Here is a 21346-nt window from a genome sequence, read left to right as displayed (position 1 = left end):
AATAGGGCTGTCATGACTTTTTCAACTAGAGAGGAGAAAGATAATTTGTTCATTTTTTAATTTTATTTCTTAGGAATCAACATTAATAAGAATAATTGATATTATTGTTAAAGAATTTTGTATTCCACTAATGAGAAATTTCCAAGTTACATCTCCAATATAAATTCTGATTTGGCAATGTGCTTTTTAACAAGAAAACTGTTTTTTCAAATATATATGTATATACCCATATAGATAGATAGATATAGATACAGATATAGATACACATGTATATATCTGACATTTTCACACAGGATGCCATAAAAAGTATCTTTACACACAGGATACATAAAAAGTAGCTTTAAAATGTGTATTGGCTGGAACAATACAGAGATTAGCATGTCCCCTCCACAAGGATGACATGCAAATTCATGAAGCATTCCATATAAAAATAAAATAAAGTAAAATAAAATAAAATGTGTATTGGTTGCTAATTATATGCCAGGCACTTTACCACAGCATTAGGAATATAAAGATAGGGGCACCTGTGCGGCTCAGTCATTCAGCATCCAAGTCTAGATTTCGGCTCAAGTCATGATCTCATGGTTCGTGGGATCAAACCCCACGTGGGTTCTGTGCTGACAACATGGAGCCTGCTTGGGATTCTTCCTTTCCCTCTCTCTCTGCCCCTCCTCGCACACACACGTGCATGCTCTCTCTCTCTCAAATAAGCAAATAAACTTAAAAAAAAAAGCAATATAAAGATAAAGGAGATGTGGCTCTTTTTATTATGGGATTCATATTATAATTCCATGATTTATGGTAAATGCTATAAAAGAGACCTGTATAAAATGCCCTAGTCCCTAGTCAAGGAGCACCAAGGAGGAAGTGAATAATTAATTATTGGGGTGGGGAGAAGTGAGAAATGGTGACGTGTGAAGTGACTTACAAAATGAGTAAGAGTTTGCAATTTAGATAAGCAGGAAAAGGAAAGAAAATAATTCTGAACAAAAAGAAGAGTTTATGTAAAAGAGGATTGAAATAGCATGGTATATTCAGTTCAGATGTAAGTAGTTCAGGATTTTATAATATAAAACATAATGAGGGGAGTCTGAGAGATGTGACTGAACAAGTGTCAGACTCCTATTATAAAAGCTGTTGCATGACTGCTAGGGAATCTAGACCTTAACATGTAAGCAGTGGGGGAATCCATGAACTACATAGTACTGAGCAGGGGATGAGATGTGACCATATTCCCTTGTAAGCCACCCTGCAAACAAGGCGAAACTGGGGGAGGCAAGGGTAGTTACAAGGCTACTTGTAATGTTCCAATGAGAGATTATAAGGCAATAAAGAGTGGGGATAAAGCTAAGGAGAGTCCAGAGGACTTAGAAGGTATTAAAGGCTAGATTTGCTAAAAGGCAGATTTGGGGATTGGTTGTATTTAGGGTCCAAGGGAATTTTTTTTAAGTTTATTTATTTACCTTTTGAGAGAAAGAGAGCACATGTCCATGAGAGAGAGAGAGAGAGACAAGGAGGGAGAGGGAGAGGGAGAGGGAGAGAGAGAATCCCAAGCAGGCTCCATACAGTCAGTGCAGAGCGCAACAAGGGGCTTGATTTCACGAACGGCAAGATCATGACCTAAAGCAAGAGTCAGCCACTTAACCAGCTGAGCCACCTAGGCACCCCAAAGGAAAGCAGATTTTAAGAAAGAGAGGCATTGAAGAATGTCATACCTCTGATCAATCAATACGTCTCTGGAAGGATAAGTAAAATGTCCCTAAGGTTTCTAATTTGTATCACTCAATCAATCAAGACAAGGAATACTTGAAGATGAATTGGAACTTCTTTTCCAAGAACAGGTTTATATCATTTTACTCTTTGAGTCTTGAGAATAATCAGTGTAATGCTTAAATATAAAATTAGTGCGAATTCTGGGGGCGCCTGGCTGGCTCAGTCAGAAGAGTATGCAACTCTTGATCTCAGGGTCATGAGTTTGAACCCCAAGTTCAGTATACAGATTACTTAAATAAATAAAACTTAATAAATAAAATAAAATGAGAATTCTCAAACAAATAGAAATTGTCATATTTTTTCACTGAGTGTGTAAAACAAGTGAACACAGGAATACTATGAGCAAATATCCTAAGGACTAATAATCCATTTGACTAACTTTTCTTCTAAAGATATGTAAGGAAAATCAACAGTACATAGGCAGGGACATGGAACCAAGAAAGGCAGACTGAGCTCAAATATATACCTCTTTCTAGCACAAATCACATGAAATGACAGAAAAATACTAAATTATATCTTTAGAGCCAATAAAAGGATAATGCTATAATATCCTTGGAAAATAAGAAACGCCATCACTAGACTACATAGTTTTAGTAATCTTAGAAAGACAGAGAGCAAATTAAATCAGATATTAAACAAAACCAAAAACAAACAAACAAAAACTGAGAAGAAACCAACCACAGCCTAAATAAGAGGGAAAGAACCACAGGAGATGCAGGAGTGGATTACGGCAGCTCCAAGGTCAGAATCAACAAGAAGCAGGGAGGACCTACAGTAACGGTTAATTAGGGAACTGCATTTGAAATAGTTGGGTCATTTGAGCCTTCCTCTCTCTTTTACTTGTGCAAAACAGAAGGCACCTGGGTATCTGCTGAAAGTGAGTGCACTTGCACCAGAGTGGCAAAAGTAATGCCCCAAGAAGCTACCAATCCCCAGGAAGAATGGAAAAGCCCAGAAGACACCAGTGGCACAGACTACCAATTCAGGCTCACTATGCCAGAAAGTGTTTTAGGTGCATTCATATATTATTCAATTTAATCCATCAGGACATAGCTCAAGAGGCATTTCCATGGTTAAGCCTTCCTTACATGTACCCCTGGGCAAAATAACCAATAACTATTCTGTGCCCACATGCCCCATTCCACCATCTAATCACACTGATTATAATCCATGGTGTGTAGATTATGGACTCCTAAAGTAGGACTCTGCCTTATTTATCTTTGTTTCCCAGAACTTAACGCTATGTGTGCCTGTGAAAAGAAGACACCTGATGAACTGGGCTCAAATAAATTGAACCTTTATAGCAAATAGACTTGGTAGACTAAACGGCTAGCTGAAAGTTGAGATTTAAAACTCTGATTACCTTAGCACCTGATCGAAGAGATTCTAAAGGCGAGCCTGGCACAGGGTGCAAGGGGATTATTGTTTCAAATGAACTTTCTCCTGCAAGAAGAAGGCAAAGTCAAGTCATAGAAGGAAAGGTTAGGCAGAGATAAATGTGCTCATCTTTTTATTAAGTCCCTCAAATTCACTGAGGGACTTCACTGGAGCTAAATTTTATGAGCTTTGCTATATCTGCTATTGAGCAAATCACACATCTGACCTTCCAGTAAAGGAAGAAGGTCCACCACAGCTTGACCAAGAATTAAGGTCTTCTCATCTTTCTGTTTCTTTTCCTTTGGTAAAACTTCAGTCATAGTTACTAGAAAAATCAAAACAAAGAAAATGAGAACACGTCTGGGTCATCCATCAGATAACCCTGGTGCAGCTAACAAAGCATTGTCAAAGAAATTTAAGAGAAATCAACTTGAAACTTGAGAAGGCGCCATTATTAGTGACTTCTGGTGGAAAATACTGAACCACCCGAGCGACCTATTAAACTTTTTGCATACAAGTTATAGTAAAAAATGGACTTTATATCATAATCGGTACACACATATAAAAGTAACTGATACATATGATTAAAACAAAGTTCCATGTAATATTCATCCTTAATAACTGAAAACCCTTAGATATTTTCTATTCTATTTCATGTGTAAGAAATTACTGGTCATGGGGCGCCTGAGTGGCTATGTCATTTAAGGGTCCAACTCTTGGTTTCGGCTCAGGCCATGATCTCACAGTTTGTGTGTGCGAGGCCCGCATCGGGCTCCATGCTGACAGTGTGGAGCCTGCTTGGGATTCTCCCTCTCTCTCTGCCCCTCCCCTGTTCACGTGCTCTGTCTCTCTCTCTCTCTCAAAATAAATAAACTTAAAAAAAATACTGGTCACAATCCCCTTCAATTGATTTTAGGAATGACTACACAGTCGCAATCTGCAATTTGAACAATACTGTTCTAGATCTTTTGCCTAGCATACAGCTTAGCAGACCTTAGAGTGATTGATAGAGCCCCAAGGTATGTACCAGGTTTTTCACTGCAGCATTACTCTGTGTATGTGCTTAATATTTGCTATGAAAATTTGAAATACATAAAAAGTTAGGGAGATTAGTATACTGAATGAATACTATATAGTCATCACCTAGATTTAACAATAGTTAAATATTGTCATATTTGTTTCATCTATTCTTGTTTGCTGAAATACTTTCAAGTAAATTACAAACATCATGATATTTTACCCCTAAAGTATACAAATTCAAAACATGGCATTTTCCTACATAATCACAATAACTTTATCAATCTAGCAAGTGTATAATAAATTAAATGTAATTCCTTAATTCATCTAATGTCCAGTCTACATTTAATATTTCTCAATTATTCCAAAATTTATTTTGTAGCTGTTTTGTTCAAACTAGGATCCAATCAAGGACCACACGTTGCATTTGGTTCTCATGTTTCTTATATTTCTTTTCATTTAGAACAGTTTTCCTCCCACATACTTTTTTTCTATGACACTGATTTGTTGAAGACATCAGGCCAATTGTTTTATAGAATGTCTCATTTTCTGGATTTGTCTCCCCTTTTCCATGGTGTTTAATTTGTTTCTCAGTTCTTGTTTCCTGTAGACTTAGGTTCATCTTCAGTATTTTTGGCAATTTTTGGCAAAGATAATACAATTTGATAACATACATGCCTATGTAGTATGTTATCAAACTCTGTGATCTTTGTTTTCAAAAGATGAAAATATTTCAAATGGCAAAATATTCTTTTTTTAATGTCTGTATTTTATTGTGGTAACAACACATTACATAAAATTTACCATCTACCCATAGGTGTACAGTCAATGGCATTATACACACTCACACTTGATTACTGTTATTTATAATCTTAATGTGTTTTTTAATGTTTATTTATTTTTGAGAGAGAGAACATTAGCAGGGGAGGGGCAGAGAGCTTGGGGGACAGAGCATCCCAAGCGAACTCCACTCTGACAGCAGACAGACCGATGTGGGGCTCGAACTCACAAAATGTGAGATCATGACCTGAGCTGAAGTCGAGTGCTCAACTGACTGAGCCACCCAGGTACCTCTATTACTATTTGTTTTCAGTGTTTATATATCTTGAGAGAGAGAGAGGGTGTGTGCACGTGCACAGAGAAGTGGCAGGGAGAGAGAGAGAGAGAGAGAGAGAGAGAGAGAGAGAGAGAGAGAATCCTAAGCAAGCTCCATGCTGTCAGCACAGAGTCCCACTTGGGGATCGATCCCACAAACCACAAGATCATAACCTGAGCTGAAATCAAGAACTGGACGCTCAACTGACTGAACCCCCCAAGTGCCCCAAACACATTTACACTTTTGTGCAACCATCACCACTCTCCATCTCCATAACTCTTCTCATCTTCTAAAATTGGGAACTCTATATCTATTAATTATTCCCATTCTTCCCCTCCTACTGGACAGAGGATCCTTCCTATCCCTATGTATTTGATTACTCTAGGCACCTCATACAGCATTGGTCTTTTTGTGACTGGCTTCTTTCAGTTAGCAAAATGTCCTCAAATTTCATCCATTTTGTAGCATATGTCAGACTTTCTTTCCTTTTTAAGGCTGAATAATATTCAATTGTATACATGTCACATTTTGCTTATCCATTCTGTCAATAGACATGTAGATTCCTTACACATTTTACCTTTTGTGAATAATGCTGCTATGAACATCAGTGTACAAATATTTCTTTGAGACCCTGCTTTCAAATCTTTTGGATATATTCTCAGAGGTAAAATTGCTGGATCATATGATAATTATATTTTTAATTTTTTGAGGAACTAGCAGTTTCCACAGTGACTGTTCTATTTTACATTCCCACCAAATACAGATTCCAATTTGTCCACATCCTTGTCAACACTTGTTTTCTGTTTGTTTGTTTTTTTATAGAAACCATCCTAATATGTAAGAGGTGATATCTCATTGTAGTTTTGGTTTGCATTTCTATAATGATTAGTGATGTTGCACATTTTTCATGTGGTCATTACCCATTTGTAGATCTTTGGAGAAAGTTCTATTCAAGTCCTTTGTCCATTTTTGAATCAGGTTGGTTTTTGTTGTTATATTCTGAATATTAATTTCTTATCAGATACATGATTTGTAAATATTTTTCTCCCATTCTGTGGGCTGCCTTTTTACTCTGTAGGTAGTGTCTTTTAAGGCACAAGATATTTAAATTTTCATAAAGTCCAATTTCTTCCTTCCTTCCTTCTTTTCTTTTGTTCTTTCTTTCTCTTTCTTTCTTTCTTTTGTTCTTTCTTTCTTTCTTCCATCTGTCTTTCTGTCTTTCTGTCTTTCTCTTTTTTTCTTTTGTTACCTGTGCCTTTAGTATCCTATCCAATAAATCATTACCAAATCTAACATCATGAAGCTTTGTCCTTTTTATTCTTCGAAGCGTTTATTGTTTCAAGTCTTGCATTTAGGTTCTTTATCCATCCTGAATTAATTTTACATATAGTGTTAGGTCCAACTTCTTTCTTCTGTATGTGGATATCTAGTTTTCCTAGCACCTGTTGTTGAAAAGACTGCCTTTTCCTTATTAAATGGTCTTGGCACCCTTGTCAAAAATCATTTGACCATATGTGTGAGGGTTTATTTCTGGGCTCTCTATTCTATTCCATTGTTCTATATGTCTCTCTTTCTGCCAACATACTTTTTTGATTACTCTAGTTTCGTAGTAAGTTTTGAAAACAGTGAATAAGAGACCTCAAACTTTGCTCTTTTTCAAGATTGTTTGGCTATTTGGGATGTCTTGGAATACATATGAATTCTAGGTTGGGTTTTTCTATTTCTGCAAAAACAAAAATTGGTATTTTGATAGGGACAGAATTGAATCTGTAGATCACTTTGGGTAGTATTGGCATTTTAACAATATTAACTTTTCCAATTTATGAATATGGGATGTGTTTCAATTCATTTGTGTCATCTTTAATTTCTTTCAGCAATGTTTTGTAGTTTTAATTATACAAGTCTTTCATCTTCTTGGTTAAGTTTTTTTTTTTCTTTTTTCTTTTCAAAAAAAATTTTTTAATGTTTATGTATTTCTGAGACAGAGAGAGACAGAGCATGAGCGGGGAAGGGGCAGAGAGAGAGGGAGACACAGAATCAGAAGCAGCCTCCAGGCTCCGAGCTGTCAGCACAGATCCTGATGCAGGGCTCGAACTCACAAACCATGAGATCATGACCTGAGCTGAAGTCGGTCGCTCAACCGACTGAGCCACCCAGACACCTCACTTCTTGGTTAAGTTAATTCTTAGATATTTTATTCCTTTTGATGGAATTCATTTATAACTCACTTTTCATGTTGCTCATTGTTAGTATATAGAAATGCAACTGCTATTTGTATGCTGAATTTGTATCCTGGTGCTTTACCAAAGTCATTTATTCCAACAATTGTGTGTGTATGTGTGTGTGTGTGTGTGATCTTTGTTTTCTACATATATGATCATATAATCTGCAACAGAGATCATTTTACTTGTTCCTTTCCAATTAGGATGCCTTTTATTTCTTTTTTCTTGCCTAATTGCTCTGGCTAGAACTTTTATTATTATTTTGAAAAGAAGTGGTGAAAGCAGGAATCTTTGCTTTGTACTTGATCTTAGAGGAAATGCTTTCAGTCTTTCACATTAAGTATAATGTTCACTGAGAAATTTTTATATATGGCTTTTATCATTTTGAGGTAGTTTCGCTCTATTTCTACTTTGCTAAGTGTTTATTTCATGAAAGTTCTTGAATTTTGTCAAATGCTTTTTCTGTATCAAGTGAGATGATTATGTGGGTTTTTTTCTTCATTCTGTTGATTTGATTTATTATATTGACAGAGTTGTATGTTGAGCCATCTTGCATTCCAAGAAAAAGTACCACTTGGTCATAGTGTATAATCCTTTTAATATGCTGCACAATTTGGTTTGCTAGTATTTTGTTGAGCATTTGTGCATCAATATTCATAAGAGACATTGGTTTGTAGTTTTCTTATAGCAACCTTGTCTGGCTTTAGTGTCAGGATTATGCTGGCCTCACTGAATGAGTTAGGACATCTTCCCTCCTCTTCAATTTTTTTGGGAAGTTTCAGTAGTATTGGTATGGTATTAATTCTTAAAGTATTTGATAGAATTCACCAGTGAAGCCATCAGGCCCAGAACTTTCCTTTGTTGGGAGATTTTTTTTTTTTTTTATCACTGATTTACTCTCTCCTCATTAGTTATAGTTCTATTGAGATTTTCTTTCTTTGTGATTTAGTCTGGTAGTTTTGCATCCCTGTGAATTTTTTCATTTCATCTAGATTGTCTAATTTGTTGGTGAACAATTTTTCATAGTACCCTCTTATATTTCTAATTTGTTATAATTGGTAGTAAGAGCCCCATTTTAATTTCTAACTTTAGTTATATGCATCTTCTCTCTTTTTTCTTAGTCCATCTAGCTAAAAGTTTGTGAATTTCATTGATTTTTTTAAAAACAACTTTTGGTTTCACTGATTTTCATTGTTTTCTTATTCTGTATTTTGCTTACCTCTCCTTTTGTTTTTATTATTTCCTTTCTTCTGTGAGTTTTGGAATTTTGTTCTTCTTTTTCTAGTTCCTTAAGTTGTATAGTTATATTGTTGATTTGAGATGTTCCTTGTTTTTTAAATTTATTTACTTACTTTTAATTCCAGTACAATTAATGTACAGTGTTATATTAGTGTCAGATGTACAATATAGCGGTACAGGGGCACCTAGGTGGCTCAGTCAATTAAGCATCTGCCTCCTGATTTCGGCTCCAGTCATGATTTCAGGGTCATGAGATTGAGCCCTGCTGTGAACACAGAGCCTGCTTGGGATTCTCTCTCTCCCTCTCCCTCTGTCTCACTCTCCCCACCCCAAATGAACAAATATTTAACAAAGCAAAACAAAACAAAACACCAATATAGTGGTACAAGAATTCTATATATTACTCAGTGCTCATCATGATAAGTGTACTCTTAATCCCCTTCACCTATTTCACCCATCACCCCACCCACCTCCCTCTGGTAACCACTAGTTTGTTTGGGTTAAAAGTCTGTTTTTTGGTTTGTCTCTTTTTTTGTTTGTTTTGTTTCTTAAATTCCACATGAGTGAGGTCATATAGTACTTGTATTTCTCTGACTTATTTCACTTAGCATTATATCCTCTAGATCCATCTATGTTGTTGCAAATGGCAAAATTTCATTCTTTTTTATGGCTGAGTAATATTCCATTGTATATATTTATCACATCTTATTTTTCCGTTCATCTATCAATGGACACTTGGGTTACTTCCATATTTTGGCTATTATAAATAATGCTGCAATAAACATAGGGGTGCATATACCTTTTCGAATTAGTGTTTTCATATTCTTTGGGTAAATGCCCAATAGTGGAATTACTGGATCGTATACTAATTCTATTTTTAATTTTTTGAGGAATCTCCATACTGTTTTCCACAGTGGCTGCACCAATATGTATTCCCACTAACAGTGCATGCGAGTTTCTTCTACACATCCTCACCAACTCTGTTGTTTCTTGTGATTTTTTTTTCATTTAAATGGGCTATACTTTCATGTTTCTTTATACACCTTATTTTTGTTGTTGTTGTTGAACATTGATATCTGAATCTAATAATGGGATAACTCTGGAAATTAGATTCTCCCCCTTCCCAGGGTATACTGGGTTTTTTTGTTATTGTTTTTGTTTATTTTTGTCATTGTTGTAGGCTGTCTCTGTGCTGAAGGTCAGGCTGAGGTGTAAAATTAAGGTCTTTTCAGGTCTTTTCTGAGCCTTTCCCTGGACATGCATGGTCACATTCAACTTTTCCCCTTATTTACAGTTGTTTTTAAGTGCCCTAGGAAAGAGGGGAAAGGGATACTGCCCTTTAAATCTCCGGTAGTTTCTTCAACCAGAGAGGAAGGGCCTTACGACAGTGTAATGGAGAGAAGAGGCTCTTTATCTGCACCTCTGTGATCAGAAGCAACAATCAGCAAACAGAGCACAGATCCACTACATTTGAAGGACATGGTCCTTTTAGCTCACCCTGGCTCCAGCAAGCTACTAGAGGAACACATACATGACTCCCTGACACAAGCCTAGAGGGATGGGGGATGAGTAGCTGCTACTGTGTTAAGATCTGAAATTAACCAAACTTAATCTTAATTTGCAATCCAAATCTTCTCCTGGAAGTTGCAAGCCTTCCATAGACTCCAGAGTTTCAAAGCAGTTATATCAGATAAAATGTGGCAGTGCAAGTGTTGTCCTGAGGAGGAGACAGATTCCTGGTGCTTCTTACTCTCCTGTCTTCCCAGAATCTTCAAAAGTATTCTTTGTATAATTTTCAAAAATATACTCTATCTGTAGTAAAGCCCCATTTTCTTCCTAACACTGTATTCTTGGGTTTGTTTTGTTTTGGCTCACTCATGCCAGAAGTTTGTCTAGTTTGCTAGTCTTTTAAATAAGCAGGCAGATTTTTTTTTTTGTAGCTCTTTTCTAATGCTTATTTTTCAATTTATTAATTTTTGTTCTTAATTCTGTCTTTTTATATTCTTTGGGGTTCTCTGTTATTTAAGTAGCTTCTTAAGTATTTAATTCATTTACTTTAATCTTTTTTATGTTCATTAAGAGAACCATTTTATTAAAGATAGACCTTAACACATACCATAATTAAACAATTTTTTAACCTTTTGGGCATGTGTGCATTTTTTAATACACTCAAAGCTTCAAAAATGAAATGGTCAAAGCCCTCTTTCATCTTCTTAGGAGACCTATACACTGTTAACAAACTCCCACTAGCAAGAGGAAACTTTCTTTTATACAGCTTAACTCTAGATGAATTGGATAGAAGAGGTTCTCTGCATGAAGTAATCTCAAGAAGAATCTGAGGGTAAGATGACAGACACTATACTGCAAAGGGTACTCATGGTCTCCAGAAAGAATTTTTTTTTTCTGTTTTCACAGCTACCTTCACAGTTTCAGTCTAATTTGTGGGCTCTGTGCAGAGGACTCATTAATTGGTGTCATTTCTTTCACTCTTGAGCAGACAGTAATGCTTTATCCAGTGGTGTTGAGTTTCATGACTCTTCTTACTACCAAAGATGCTTATTCCCCTTTAAGAATAGAATATACCAAATTAAACTTTTTATTCTGAGATAATTTCAGATTCAGATGTAATTGTGCAAAATAATAAAGAAAGCTATCTTGTACTCATTTTTCCCAGTGGTAACATCTTGCATAATTACAGTAAAATATCACAACCAGGAAATTGACATTGATACCGTCAAGATACAGATCATTTCATCACCAGAAGGATCATGGTTATTCTTTTAACCCATGTTACCCTTTTAGAGTCACCTCCACCATCCTCCTTCTTAACACCAGACAACCACTATGCTGTTCTCCATTTCTATGTTTTGTCATTTCAAAAGTCTTCTATAAATGTAATTATGCAGTATATACCTTTTAAGATTGGCCTCATCATTCAGCACAGTTCTCTGGAGAACCACTGAGATTGTTTCATGTACCAGTAGTTTGTTCGTAGTATTTCATGGTTTGGCTGTACATTTATTTAACCCATGGAAGGACATCTGGGTTGTTTCCAGTTTTTGTCTATAAAGCTGTATAAACTATATAGTGGTTTTTGAGTGAATATAGTCTTCATTTTTCTGGGATAAAGGCCCAGGAGTGCAATTTCTGGATCACTTGGTGCTTTGCATGTTTTATTTTTAAAGAGATTGCCACACTGCTTTCTAGACTGACATCTGACATTCCCATCAGAAGTTCTAACATTTGACATTTCCAGAAGGAATGTATCAATGATACAGGTTTTTTGCAACCTTGTTGGAATTTGGTGTTTTCACTATTTTTAATTTAGCCATTCTGATATGTGGGTAATGATAGGTGTGTGGTGATATCTCATTGTGGTTTTGATTTGCACTTCTCTAAAGGCCAATGATGTTGAACACTTTTCCATATCTTTATATGCCATCTGTGTATTTTCTTTGGTAAAATGTCTCTTCATGTCTTTTGCCTATTTTCTAACTGTATTGTTTGAAGTATTTTTTACGGTTAAGTTTTGAAAGTTTTTTATATATTTTAGATACTATTGCTTTGTCAGATTGTGATTTGCAAATATTTTCTCTCACTATGTAGCTGGTCTTTTCATCCTCTTAACAGGGTTTTTCATAGAGCAAGAGTTTTTAATTTTGATTAAGTCCAATTCGTCAGTTTATTTTCTTTTATGGCTTACGCTTTTTGTGTTCAAAGCTCTTTACCCAACTTTAGATTCCTGATGATTTTCTCATTTTTTCCTTAATGTTTTGTAGTTTCACATTTTACATTTAAATCTGTGATCCATTTTGAGTTAATTTTTGTATAAGTTATGAGATTATTATGTATAAGATATGACTAAATTTTTGTATAAGATATGTATAAAGTTCTCTTTTTTTGCCTGCAGATATTCAATTGCTCTAACATCATTTGTTGAAAAGGCTACCTCTCCCACAATAAATTTATTTTTTACTTTTATAAAAAATCATTAGGCAGTGGTGCCTGACTGGTTTTGTCTGTGGAGCGTGAAACTCTTGATCTCAAGGTTGTATGAGCCCCACATTGGATATTAAGAATGTAAAGTTCTTATTGGATGTAAAGATTACTTAAAAACAAAATCTTATAAAAAATCATTAGGCACATTTGGATGGGTCTATTTCTGGGTTCTCTATTCCATTCCATTGATTTATGTGTCTATCCTTCCACCAACACCACACAATTTTAACTAATGTAGCTGTATAATAAATCTTGAAATTAACCATATTGATTCTTCCCATTTTATTCCTTTCCAAAATTGTTTTAGCTTTTCTAGTTCATTTGCATTTCTATATACATTTTAGAATAGTCTTGGGGCACCTGGGTGGCTCACTTGGTTAAGTGTCTAATTCTTGGCTTTGGCTCAGGTCATGATCTCACAGTTTGTGAGTTTGAGCCCTGCACTGTCAGTGAAGAGGCTGCTTGGGCTTCTCTCTCTCTCTCTCTCTCTCTCTCTTTCTTTGCCCCAAGATAAATAAATAATCTTAAAAAAATAGAATAGTCTTGTCCATATCTACAAAAAAAATCTTTCTGGGATTTTGATAAGAATTACATTCAATCTTTGTATCAGTCTGGGGAGAAATGATATCTTAACTATGTTGAATCTCCCAGTCCATGAATACAGAATGTCTCTCCATGTACAAAAACTTTTAAAACTTTCATTCAACAGTGTATAGTTTTCAGCACATAAGTGATAAAAAAAGTTATGTTAAATATACACTATTTCATTTAAAAAATCACTTGTAAATGATGTATTGTATTTTTAATATCAATGTCCGTGTATCTATCACTAGTATATAGAAGTATAGTTGATTTTGTCGATTACCTTTCATCCTATGATCTCACTTTTTCTTTCTATAAGTTTTGCATATTCCTTGATATTTTCTACAATCGTGTCATCTGCAAATAGGGGCAGATTTATTTCTTCTGTTCAGATCTATATGCCTTTTATTTCCTTTTCTTACTTTATTGCACTTTCTAGAACTTCCAGCTCTATGTTTATAAGAGTGGCGAGAGAACACCTCATTCATTTGTTCTCAACCTTAGGGGTACAGCATTCCATCTTTCACCATTAAGTATGTTAGCCTTTATCAGGGTGCAGTTCCCTCTATTTGCATTTTTCTGAGTTTCTATCATGAATTGGTGTTAAATTTTGTCAAATACTTTTGTTGTTTTGTTGTCATGCTTTTTCTTCTTTTGACTATGAATGTAGTAGAATACAGTGATTAATTTTCAAATACTGGAATCAATCCCATTTCATGATGTTGTATAATTCTTTTTATGTATTACTGAATTCTATTTGCTAGTATTTTGTTAGGACTTTTGTGTCTATATTCATGACAAACATTGGCCTTAAGTTTTCTATTTTTGTACTGTCTTTGGTTTAGGTATCAGTGTAACACTAGCGCCATAAGATGAATTGAAGTATTTCCTCCTCTTCCATTTTCTGGAAGATTGTGTAGAATTAGCGTTAGTTATTATTTTAACTTTTGGTAGAATTCTTCAATGAAACTATCTGGAGAGAGTTTCAACTATCTTTGAAATCCTGGAGATTTCAAATTATGAATTCAATTTCCTTGATAGTTACAGGGCAACTTTATTTATAGGATGAATTGTGGTTTGTGTCTTTCAAAAAACTGGTCCATTTTGTTGTCAATTTTATGTATGTAGAGTTGCTCATAATATCTATTATTCTTTTAATATCTGTACCATCTGTGATGTTATCCCATTTCATTTCTAATATTGATAATATGCGGTGCCTCTTCTCTTCCCCCACCACCGGCCTCTGGTCAGTCTTACTAGAGGTTTGTCGGTTTTGCTGTTTCCAAATAACCAGCTATGTTACTTGTTTCACTGATTGTTTTCCCTTTTGTTTCTGTTTTTCATTTCATTACTTTATACTTTTATCTTTATTATTTTCTTCCTTCTGTTTGATTTGGGTTATTTTTGCTCTTCTTTTCCTAAATCCTTAAGGTGGCATTTAGGATTACTGATTTGAGACTTTTCCTCTTTTTTAACATATGCATTTAGTGGGATAAATTTTCTTGGCAGTGCTTTAGCTATGTCCCACAAACTTTGTTACCTTGTGTTTTTATTTCCGTTCAGTTCAATGTATTTTTTTGTATGCCCCTTGAGACTTCCTCTTTGACCCATGGATTATTTTGAAGTGTGTCTTAGGGTGCCTGGATGGCTCAGTCGGTTAAGTGTCTGACTTTGGCTCAGGTCATGATCTCACAGTTCGTGGGCTCGAGCCCCACATTGGGCTCTGGGCAGCTCAGAGCTCAGAGCCTGGAGCTGGCTTTAGATTCTGTGTCTCCCTCTCTCTCTGCCCCACCCCTGCTCACACTCTTTCTCTCCCTCTCAAAAATAAATGAAACATTAAAGAAAAAAATGTGTGTCTTTTTGTTTTCAAGTGTTTGGAGTGTTTCCTGTTCTGTATTATTGATTTCTAGCTTGATACTATTATTGTCACAGAACACATTATTTTAGTTCATTTAAATTTGTTGAGGTTAAGTTTATGACCCAGAATATGATTTTAGTATGTGGTCTGTGGGTTTTTGAAAATAATGTATATTCTGCTATTGTTGGGTGTTCAATAAATATTGATTAGATCTTGTAGGCAGATGGTGCTGTTGAGTTCTCCTATATACCTGTTGATTTCCTTTCTTTTTTTTAATATTTATTTATTTTTGAAGGAGAAAGAGACAGACTGCAAGTGGGGGAGGGGCAAAGAGAAAGAGAGAGAGACAGAATCTGAACAGGCTCCAGGCTCTGAGCTGTCAGCACAGAGCCCAACACGGGTCTCAAACCCATGAACCGTGAGATCATGACCTGAGCCAAAGTCAGATGCTTAACCAACTAACTGGGCCACCCAGGTGCCCCATACCTGTTGATTTTCTATCTTACCTGTTATTCTATAAATTGAGAGACAGGAATTTATGTCCCCAACTATAATTGAGTGAACATGTCTACTCCCCCTTTCAGTTTTATCAGTTTTTGCGTCACATATTTTGCAGCTCTGCTGTTTGGTGCATACACATTTAGGATTGCTAGGTCTTCTTGGTGGGTTGACTCTTTTATCATCATATAATGAACTTGTCTGTCTCTGGTTATTTACTTTGTTAAGTCCACTTTATATGATGCTAATATAATCACTTCCACTTTTTGATGAATATGTGCATAATACATCTTTCTCTATCCTTTTACATCTTACCTGACTATATAGTTATATTTTGAGTTTCTTGTAGACAGTATATAGTTAGGTCATGTTTTTTTAAATCCACTCTGCAATCTGTCTCTTGATATGTTTAATGTAATTATTAATATATTAGGGCTTAAGTCTCCTAGGGATTGCCTGTCCTCTCTTTTTCATTTGTTTTCTTTTTTTCTGCTTTCCTATAGATTGCATGAACATTCTTTAGAATTCCATTTTATGTATAATACATTTAAGTGTATCTATTTGTATAGATTTTTTTAGTGATTGCTCTAGGCAATACATTATACATACATTACTTCTTACTGATATCATCATTATATTCGTTTGAGTGAAGTATAGAAATCTTATCTCCCTTTCTGTCCCTTTGCCTTCCCTGTTTAAAACTGCCTAAAATATTTTCTCAATATACCTTTAGAACTGCATCAGTGTTATACTTTGTTTCAAGTGTCAAACACAATTTAGAAAACTCAAAGAGAAGGAAAGCTTACTTTATTTATCCAAATTTTTGCTTACCATATTATTTCTTCCTTCCTGGTGTTCCTAGGTTCTTTCTTTTATCACTTTCAGTTCTCTTTAGAGAACTTCCTTCAGTCATCTTTCATCTGAGGTCTTGATTTCCCCTTCATATCTTTTCTCTGGGTATTGGATTCTGGGTGACAATTCTTTTATCACTTTAAAAATATTATGCCATTCCTTTGGGGCCTCCATGGTTTCTGATGATAAATTGATGTCATTCTAATTGCTTTCCCCTGGTTTCAGATTTTGTTCTGTGTCTTTAGTTTTTAGAAGTTTAATTATGTTTCTTAATATGGATTTCTTTGGTTTTATCCTACTGGGAGTTTGATTAGCTTCTTGAATGTGTAGGTTTATGTCTCTCACAAATTTGGGGAATTTTCAAGCTTTACTTCTTTGAATACTTTTTCAGCCCCATCCTCTTTCTCCTCTCCTTCTGAGACTCTGATGACACTGTTAGATCTTTGTCATAGTCCCACCAGCTTCTGAGGCTCTGTTCATATCTTTTTTTTTTTTAAATGTTTATTTATTTTTGAGAGATAGAGACAGAGCACAAGTCGGGGAGGGGCAGAGACAGAGAGGGCGACACAGAATCTCCAACAGGCTCCAGGCTCTGAGCTGTCAGCACACAGCCTGACACAGGGCTCAAACTCGGGAACGCCAAGATCATGAAGGCTGAAGTCAGAGGCTTAACCAACTGAGCCACCCAGGCGCCCCTCTGTTCATATCTTTTTAGTCTAGTTCCTCTATATTAGTTTGGATATTTCTATTGTTCTATCTTCCAATTCATTGATTCTTTCCTTTGTCTCCTCCATTCTGCTGTTGAGCCCATTCATTGAGCTTTTCATAACACTCGTTGTATTTTTCTGATCTAAAATTTGTTTTTAAAGTATATTTATTTTGAGAGAGAAAGCGCATGTGCATGAGTGGAGGAGGGTCAGAGAGAGAGGAGGAGAGAATCCCAAGCTGGTTTTGTGCTGTCAGCACAGAACCTGACATGGGGCTTGATCTCACAAACCATGAGATCATGACCTGAAGAGTTGGACACTCAACAAAATGATCCACCCGGGCACCTCTGATCTAAAATTTCTATTAGGTTCTTCTTTATAACTTCTATTTCTTTCTAAGACCTTCTATTTCTCTGCTGAGTCCTTCTATTTTTTCATTGTTTGCAATCGCTCACTAAAACCATTTTTCTCATGGCTTTAAAAAATTTTTTTTAATGTTTATTTATTTTTGAAAGACAGACAGAGCATGAGCAGAAGAGGAACAGAGAGAGGGAGACACAGAATCAGAAGCAGGCTCCAGGCTCTGAGCTGTCAGCACAGGGCCCAACACGGGGCTCAAATTCATGAGCTGTGAGATCACGACCTGAGATTAAGTTGGACAATTAACCAACTGAGCCACCCAGGCACCCCAATCTCATGGCTTTTTTAAATCTTAGTCTAATAATTCTAATATATCTGTCATTCTGTCATCTTGGTGTTAGCATCTACTGATTTTCTTTTTTAATTCGGTTTCCTTAGGTTCTTGGTATGATGGGTGATTTTCATGCAGTCTTGGACTTTTTGTATGTTATGAAACTCTGAACCTTAAATCATCTGTTTTAGCTGTTGTTGTTGTTTACACTGCTCCAATAGAGGAAGGGGAGGGGCATTGCCCCATTATTGCCAAGTGGAGATAGAAGCATATCTCCACTCAGTCTCTATTGATACTTGAGGGGGACAGCTCCTCATTACTCTTGAGAAGGGGTGGGAGTTCTGGTTCCTTACTTCTTTTCCATTGATACCACAGTGGGTGTAGTCTCATTACGAAGACGAGATGGTGAGTCTCGACCCTACACTAGGCCTCATACTACCACAGTGGGAGGTAAAATGGTTATCTTGATACTTGTTAGATTGGGGCAGAAGTCTAGGCTCTCTGTGTGGTCTCCATTAAAAACCACATGGTGAGAGAGAGGTCATGGCTAGATAGCACAAAGGTCCTGGTTTCCTATTTCGTATGCTCTAAAACCACCAGCTGGGGCACCTAATTTCAGCTTTGTGAGAATCCAACTCTACATCCCCTACCCAGCTTGGGTGTGAGTGGGTCCACATTTTTTTGTGTGTAGTTAGTGTTTGGCTGGAGCAGAGAAGTTACTGTCTACAAGTTTTGTGTCTTGCTAGGCTGCGTTTTTCCTGATCTTTTGATTAGAGAAAGCAGACTTCTGTTTTTTATTTGGTCTGCACTCATTCATTCATGTTTCTAGGCTGCTGGCTTCTTCAGCATGAAGTCTGGAATATATAAGGCAAAAAGAAAACCCAAGGAACTCACCACTGCGTCATACCTTATGTCTCAGGTTTCCTTCTTCTTTAAAAAAAAAAATTTTTTTAACATTTATTTATTTTTGAGAGAACAAGAGCAGGAGAGGGGCAGAGAGAGAGGGAGACACAGAATCCAAAGCAGGATCCAGGCTCTGAGCTGTCAGCACAGAGCCCAATGTGAGGCTCGAACCCACTAACCATGAGATCATGACCTGAGCTGAAGTCAGATGCTTAACTGACTGAGCCACCTAGACGCCCCTCAAGTTTCCTTCTTCTCTCTTCATTGCAGAGTCTCTTATGTTTGTTTTACATATGAAGTCCAGGGTTTGCACCTGTCCTTGGTGAGAGGAATAGGGGAAAGTATATATACTCCACAGGTTCTGTTTTAAATCCTTACTGATTGCTAATGACTGCACTTGAAAGCATAAATTTATCTTAAGTATTACTTTAGCTATATCCCACAAGTTTTTGATATTTGGTGTTTTACTGTTGATTGACTCTAAATGCTTTACAATTTTTCTTATGATTTCTCCTTTGTCCCATGACTTATACTTAACTACGTCTTAAAATTTCCAAATGGATTCTTTTTTTCTGTTTTTGTTATAGATTTCTAATTTTGTTGACTGTTGTATTTTACTCAGAAAACTTAGTCTGTATGCCATTGATTCTTTGGTATATGGTAGGACTTGCTTTATTGCCCACTGTTTGGCCAGTTTTTACTGTATAAATGTTCCTTGTGTGTTTTAAGAAAACATGTTATTTAATGATTGGCATAATCCTATGATTACTACTTATTAGGAAAGACTTTTTTCATCTATCCAATGGCTAGACACATATGATGGGGAATGGACTTTTTTTTGAGAGTCTAGGCTGTGGTAAAGGGGGTAGTCTCAGTCTCAACTCCCAACTACCGCAGCCCAAGGTCTTTGTTTGTCTAAGAGCATTAAAACCCAAGCCCCTAGATTTTGCAGTACTGCCCTCTCCCCCAACACCACCACACACCAATAGCAGCTGTTCAAGAGTTCCAGGTTCAGTTCCTGCTTTGCCTCTAGAACAAAGGGCTTGCCCTTTCTTTCTCATGAGTTCAGTGACACATTTAAAACAATGTTCCAGTTCTGCTTTTCCCATTTAACATGACAAGGAGGGAGGCAGTTAGGAGACTTGACACTCCTCTTATTTGAGGTTGGGATTAAGAGAGAAGCACAGAGCAAAGAAGAAAGAAGTAGAAGAAAGTGGTCAGAGAGCGTGGATCAGGTGGATGCGTCCATGGGTAACTGATTTCCAGTTAGGCAAGAGCTAGGAATCACTTTTCTGGAGCAATGCTTCCCAGGAGTCACCTGAGGCTTTTGTTCCTACATGCAGCCTCCTAGGCTCCTCTCCTGGCAATCATGAATTTAGTGTTCTAGGGTGGGACTCTGAAAACTATTTTCTTCCAGAGCCTCAGGTGACTCTTATGGAAAAAAAAAAAAAAAAAGGTTTAGAAAGCAACGTTCTAGAGTACTGTATGATTCCCAGGTCTTCCTTCCCTAGGTCTGAGATCTTGGAATCTGTGGTTTTGGCAGGAACCATAGGAGATGTTGCCATTAAAAAAATAACTAAACAAAAATTAAGAGTACAGGTAAAAAAAAAAAAAAAAGCCAAGGGGCACCTGGGTGGCTCAGTCAGTTAAGTGACCAACTTCGGCTCAGGTCATGATCTCACAGTTCATGGTTCGAGTCCCACATCAGGCTCTGTGCTGACAGCTCAGAGCCTGGAGCCTGCTTTGGATCCTGTGTCTGCGTCTCTCTCTGCCCCTCCCCTGCTCGTGCTCTGTTTCTCTCTGTCTCTCAAAAAATAAATAAATGTTAAAAAAAAAAAAAAAAAGCCATAAGACTAGTATACAGACATAAGAACAAAGCAGTCAGAGATAATACTGTGTACTCAGAACCTGTAAAAATGTGGATACAGAAATCATATATTCATTAATTCATTCAACAAACACTTTTTGAGCCCAGTTATGTCCTTTTATGTCTAGGAGCTAGAAATTCTGAAATAAATAAGATACAAACCTGAATTTCAAAAAAAGTGTACAGAAGTACTGTATACAGAAGTACAGACAAGATTGCCAGGTAAAATACAAGATCCCCAATTATTTTTTTTTAAGTTTATTTATTTGAGAGAGAGCTCATGCACAATGGGGGAGGGACAGAGAGAGAGGGAGAGAGAATCCCAATTAGGCTTCTTGCTGTCAGCATGAAGCCCAACATGGGGCTCAATATCACGAACCATGAGATCATGGCCTGTGCTGAAATCAAGAGTTGGACGCTTAACCCATTGAGCTGTCCAGGTGCCCCACAAGCTGCCCAATTAAATTTGAATTTCAGATAACCAATGGATAATTTTTTAATGTAAGTATGTCCCAAATTTTGTTTTTCAGGGTTTTTTGTTTTTTGTTTTTCCTAAATCTGTCAACCCTAAATATAGGAATATTTAGGAAAAGCTCTCAACCCAACTCCAGAGGCAAGGGCTGCAAAGTTCAGCCAAATGTCAAAAGGTCTTTGATACAAATTGA

The 21346-nt window shown here is 36.4% G+C and overlaps 1 protein-coding gene and 1 non-coding gene across 7 annotated transcripts in view; one reads left to right on the top strand and one right to left on the bottom strand.

Moving 5' to 3' along the window:
- The window catches only part of CFAP70 (cilia and flagella associated protein 70), a 112043-nt gene that overhangs the window by 84724 nt on the left and 5973 nt on the right, over positions 1–21346 (bottom strand). For all 6 annotated transcript variants that reach the window (XM_032595218.1, XM_030334368.1, XM_032595220.1 and 3 more), the window contains 2 exons: positions 3377–3475; positions 3137–3216 (listed from right to left, as the gene is read on the bottom strand). In XM_032595218.1, coding sequence (XP_032451109.1) covers positions 3137–3216; positions 3377–3475 — 179 coding nt within the window. The remainder of the gene's footprint in view (positions 1–3136; positions 3217–3376; positions 3476–21346) is intronic.
- Positions 329–430, top strand: LOC115527838. Its single transcript, XR_003973073.1, has one exon. It is a non-coding gene; the product is annotated as a U6 spliceosomal RNA (small nuclear RNA).

The sequence above is a fragment of the Lynx canadensis genome, chromosome D2, assembly GCF_007474595.2.
Source record: "Lynx canadensis isolate LIC74 chromosome D2, mLynCan4.pri.v2, whole genome shotgun sequence".
NCBI classification, from domain to species: Eukaryota; Metazoa; Chordata; class Mammalia; order Carnivora; family Felidae; genus Lynx; species Lynx canadensis.
The sequence above is the reverse complement of the archived record's forward strand: the minus strand, read 5'-3'. Positions and strand labels throughout refer to the sequence as shown.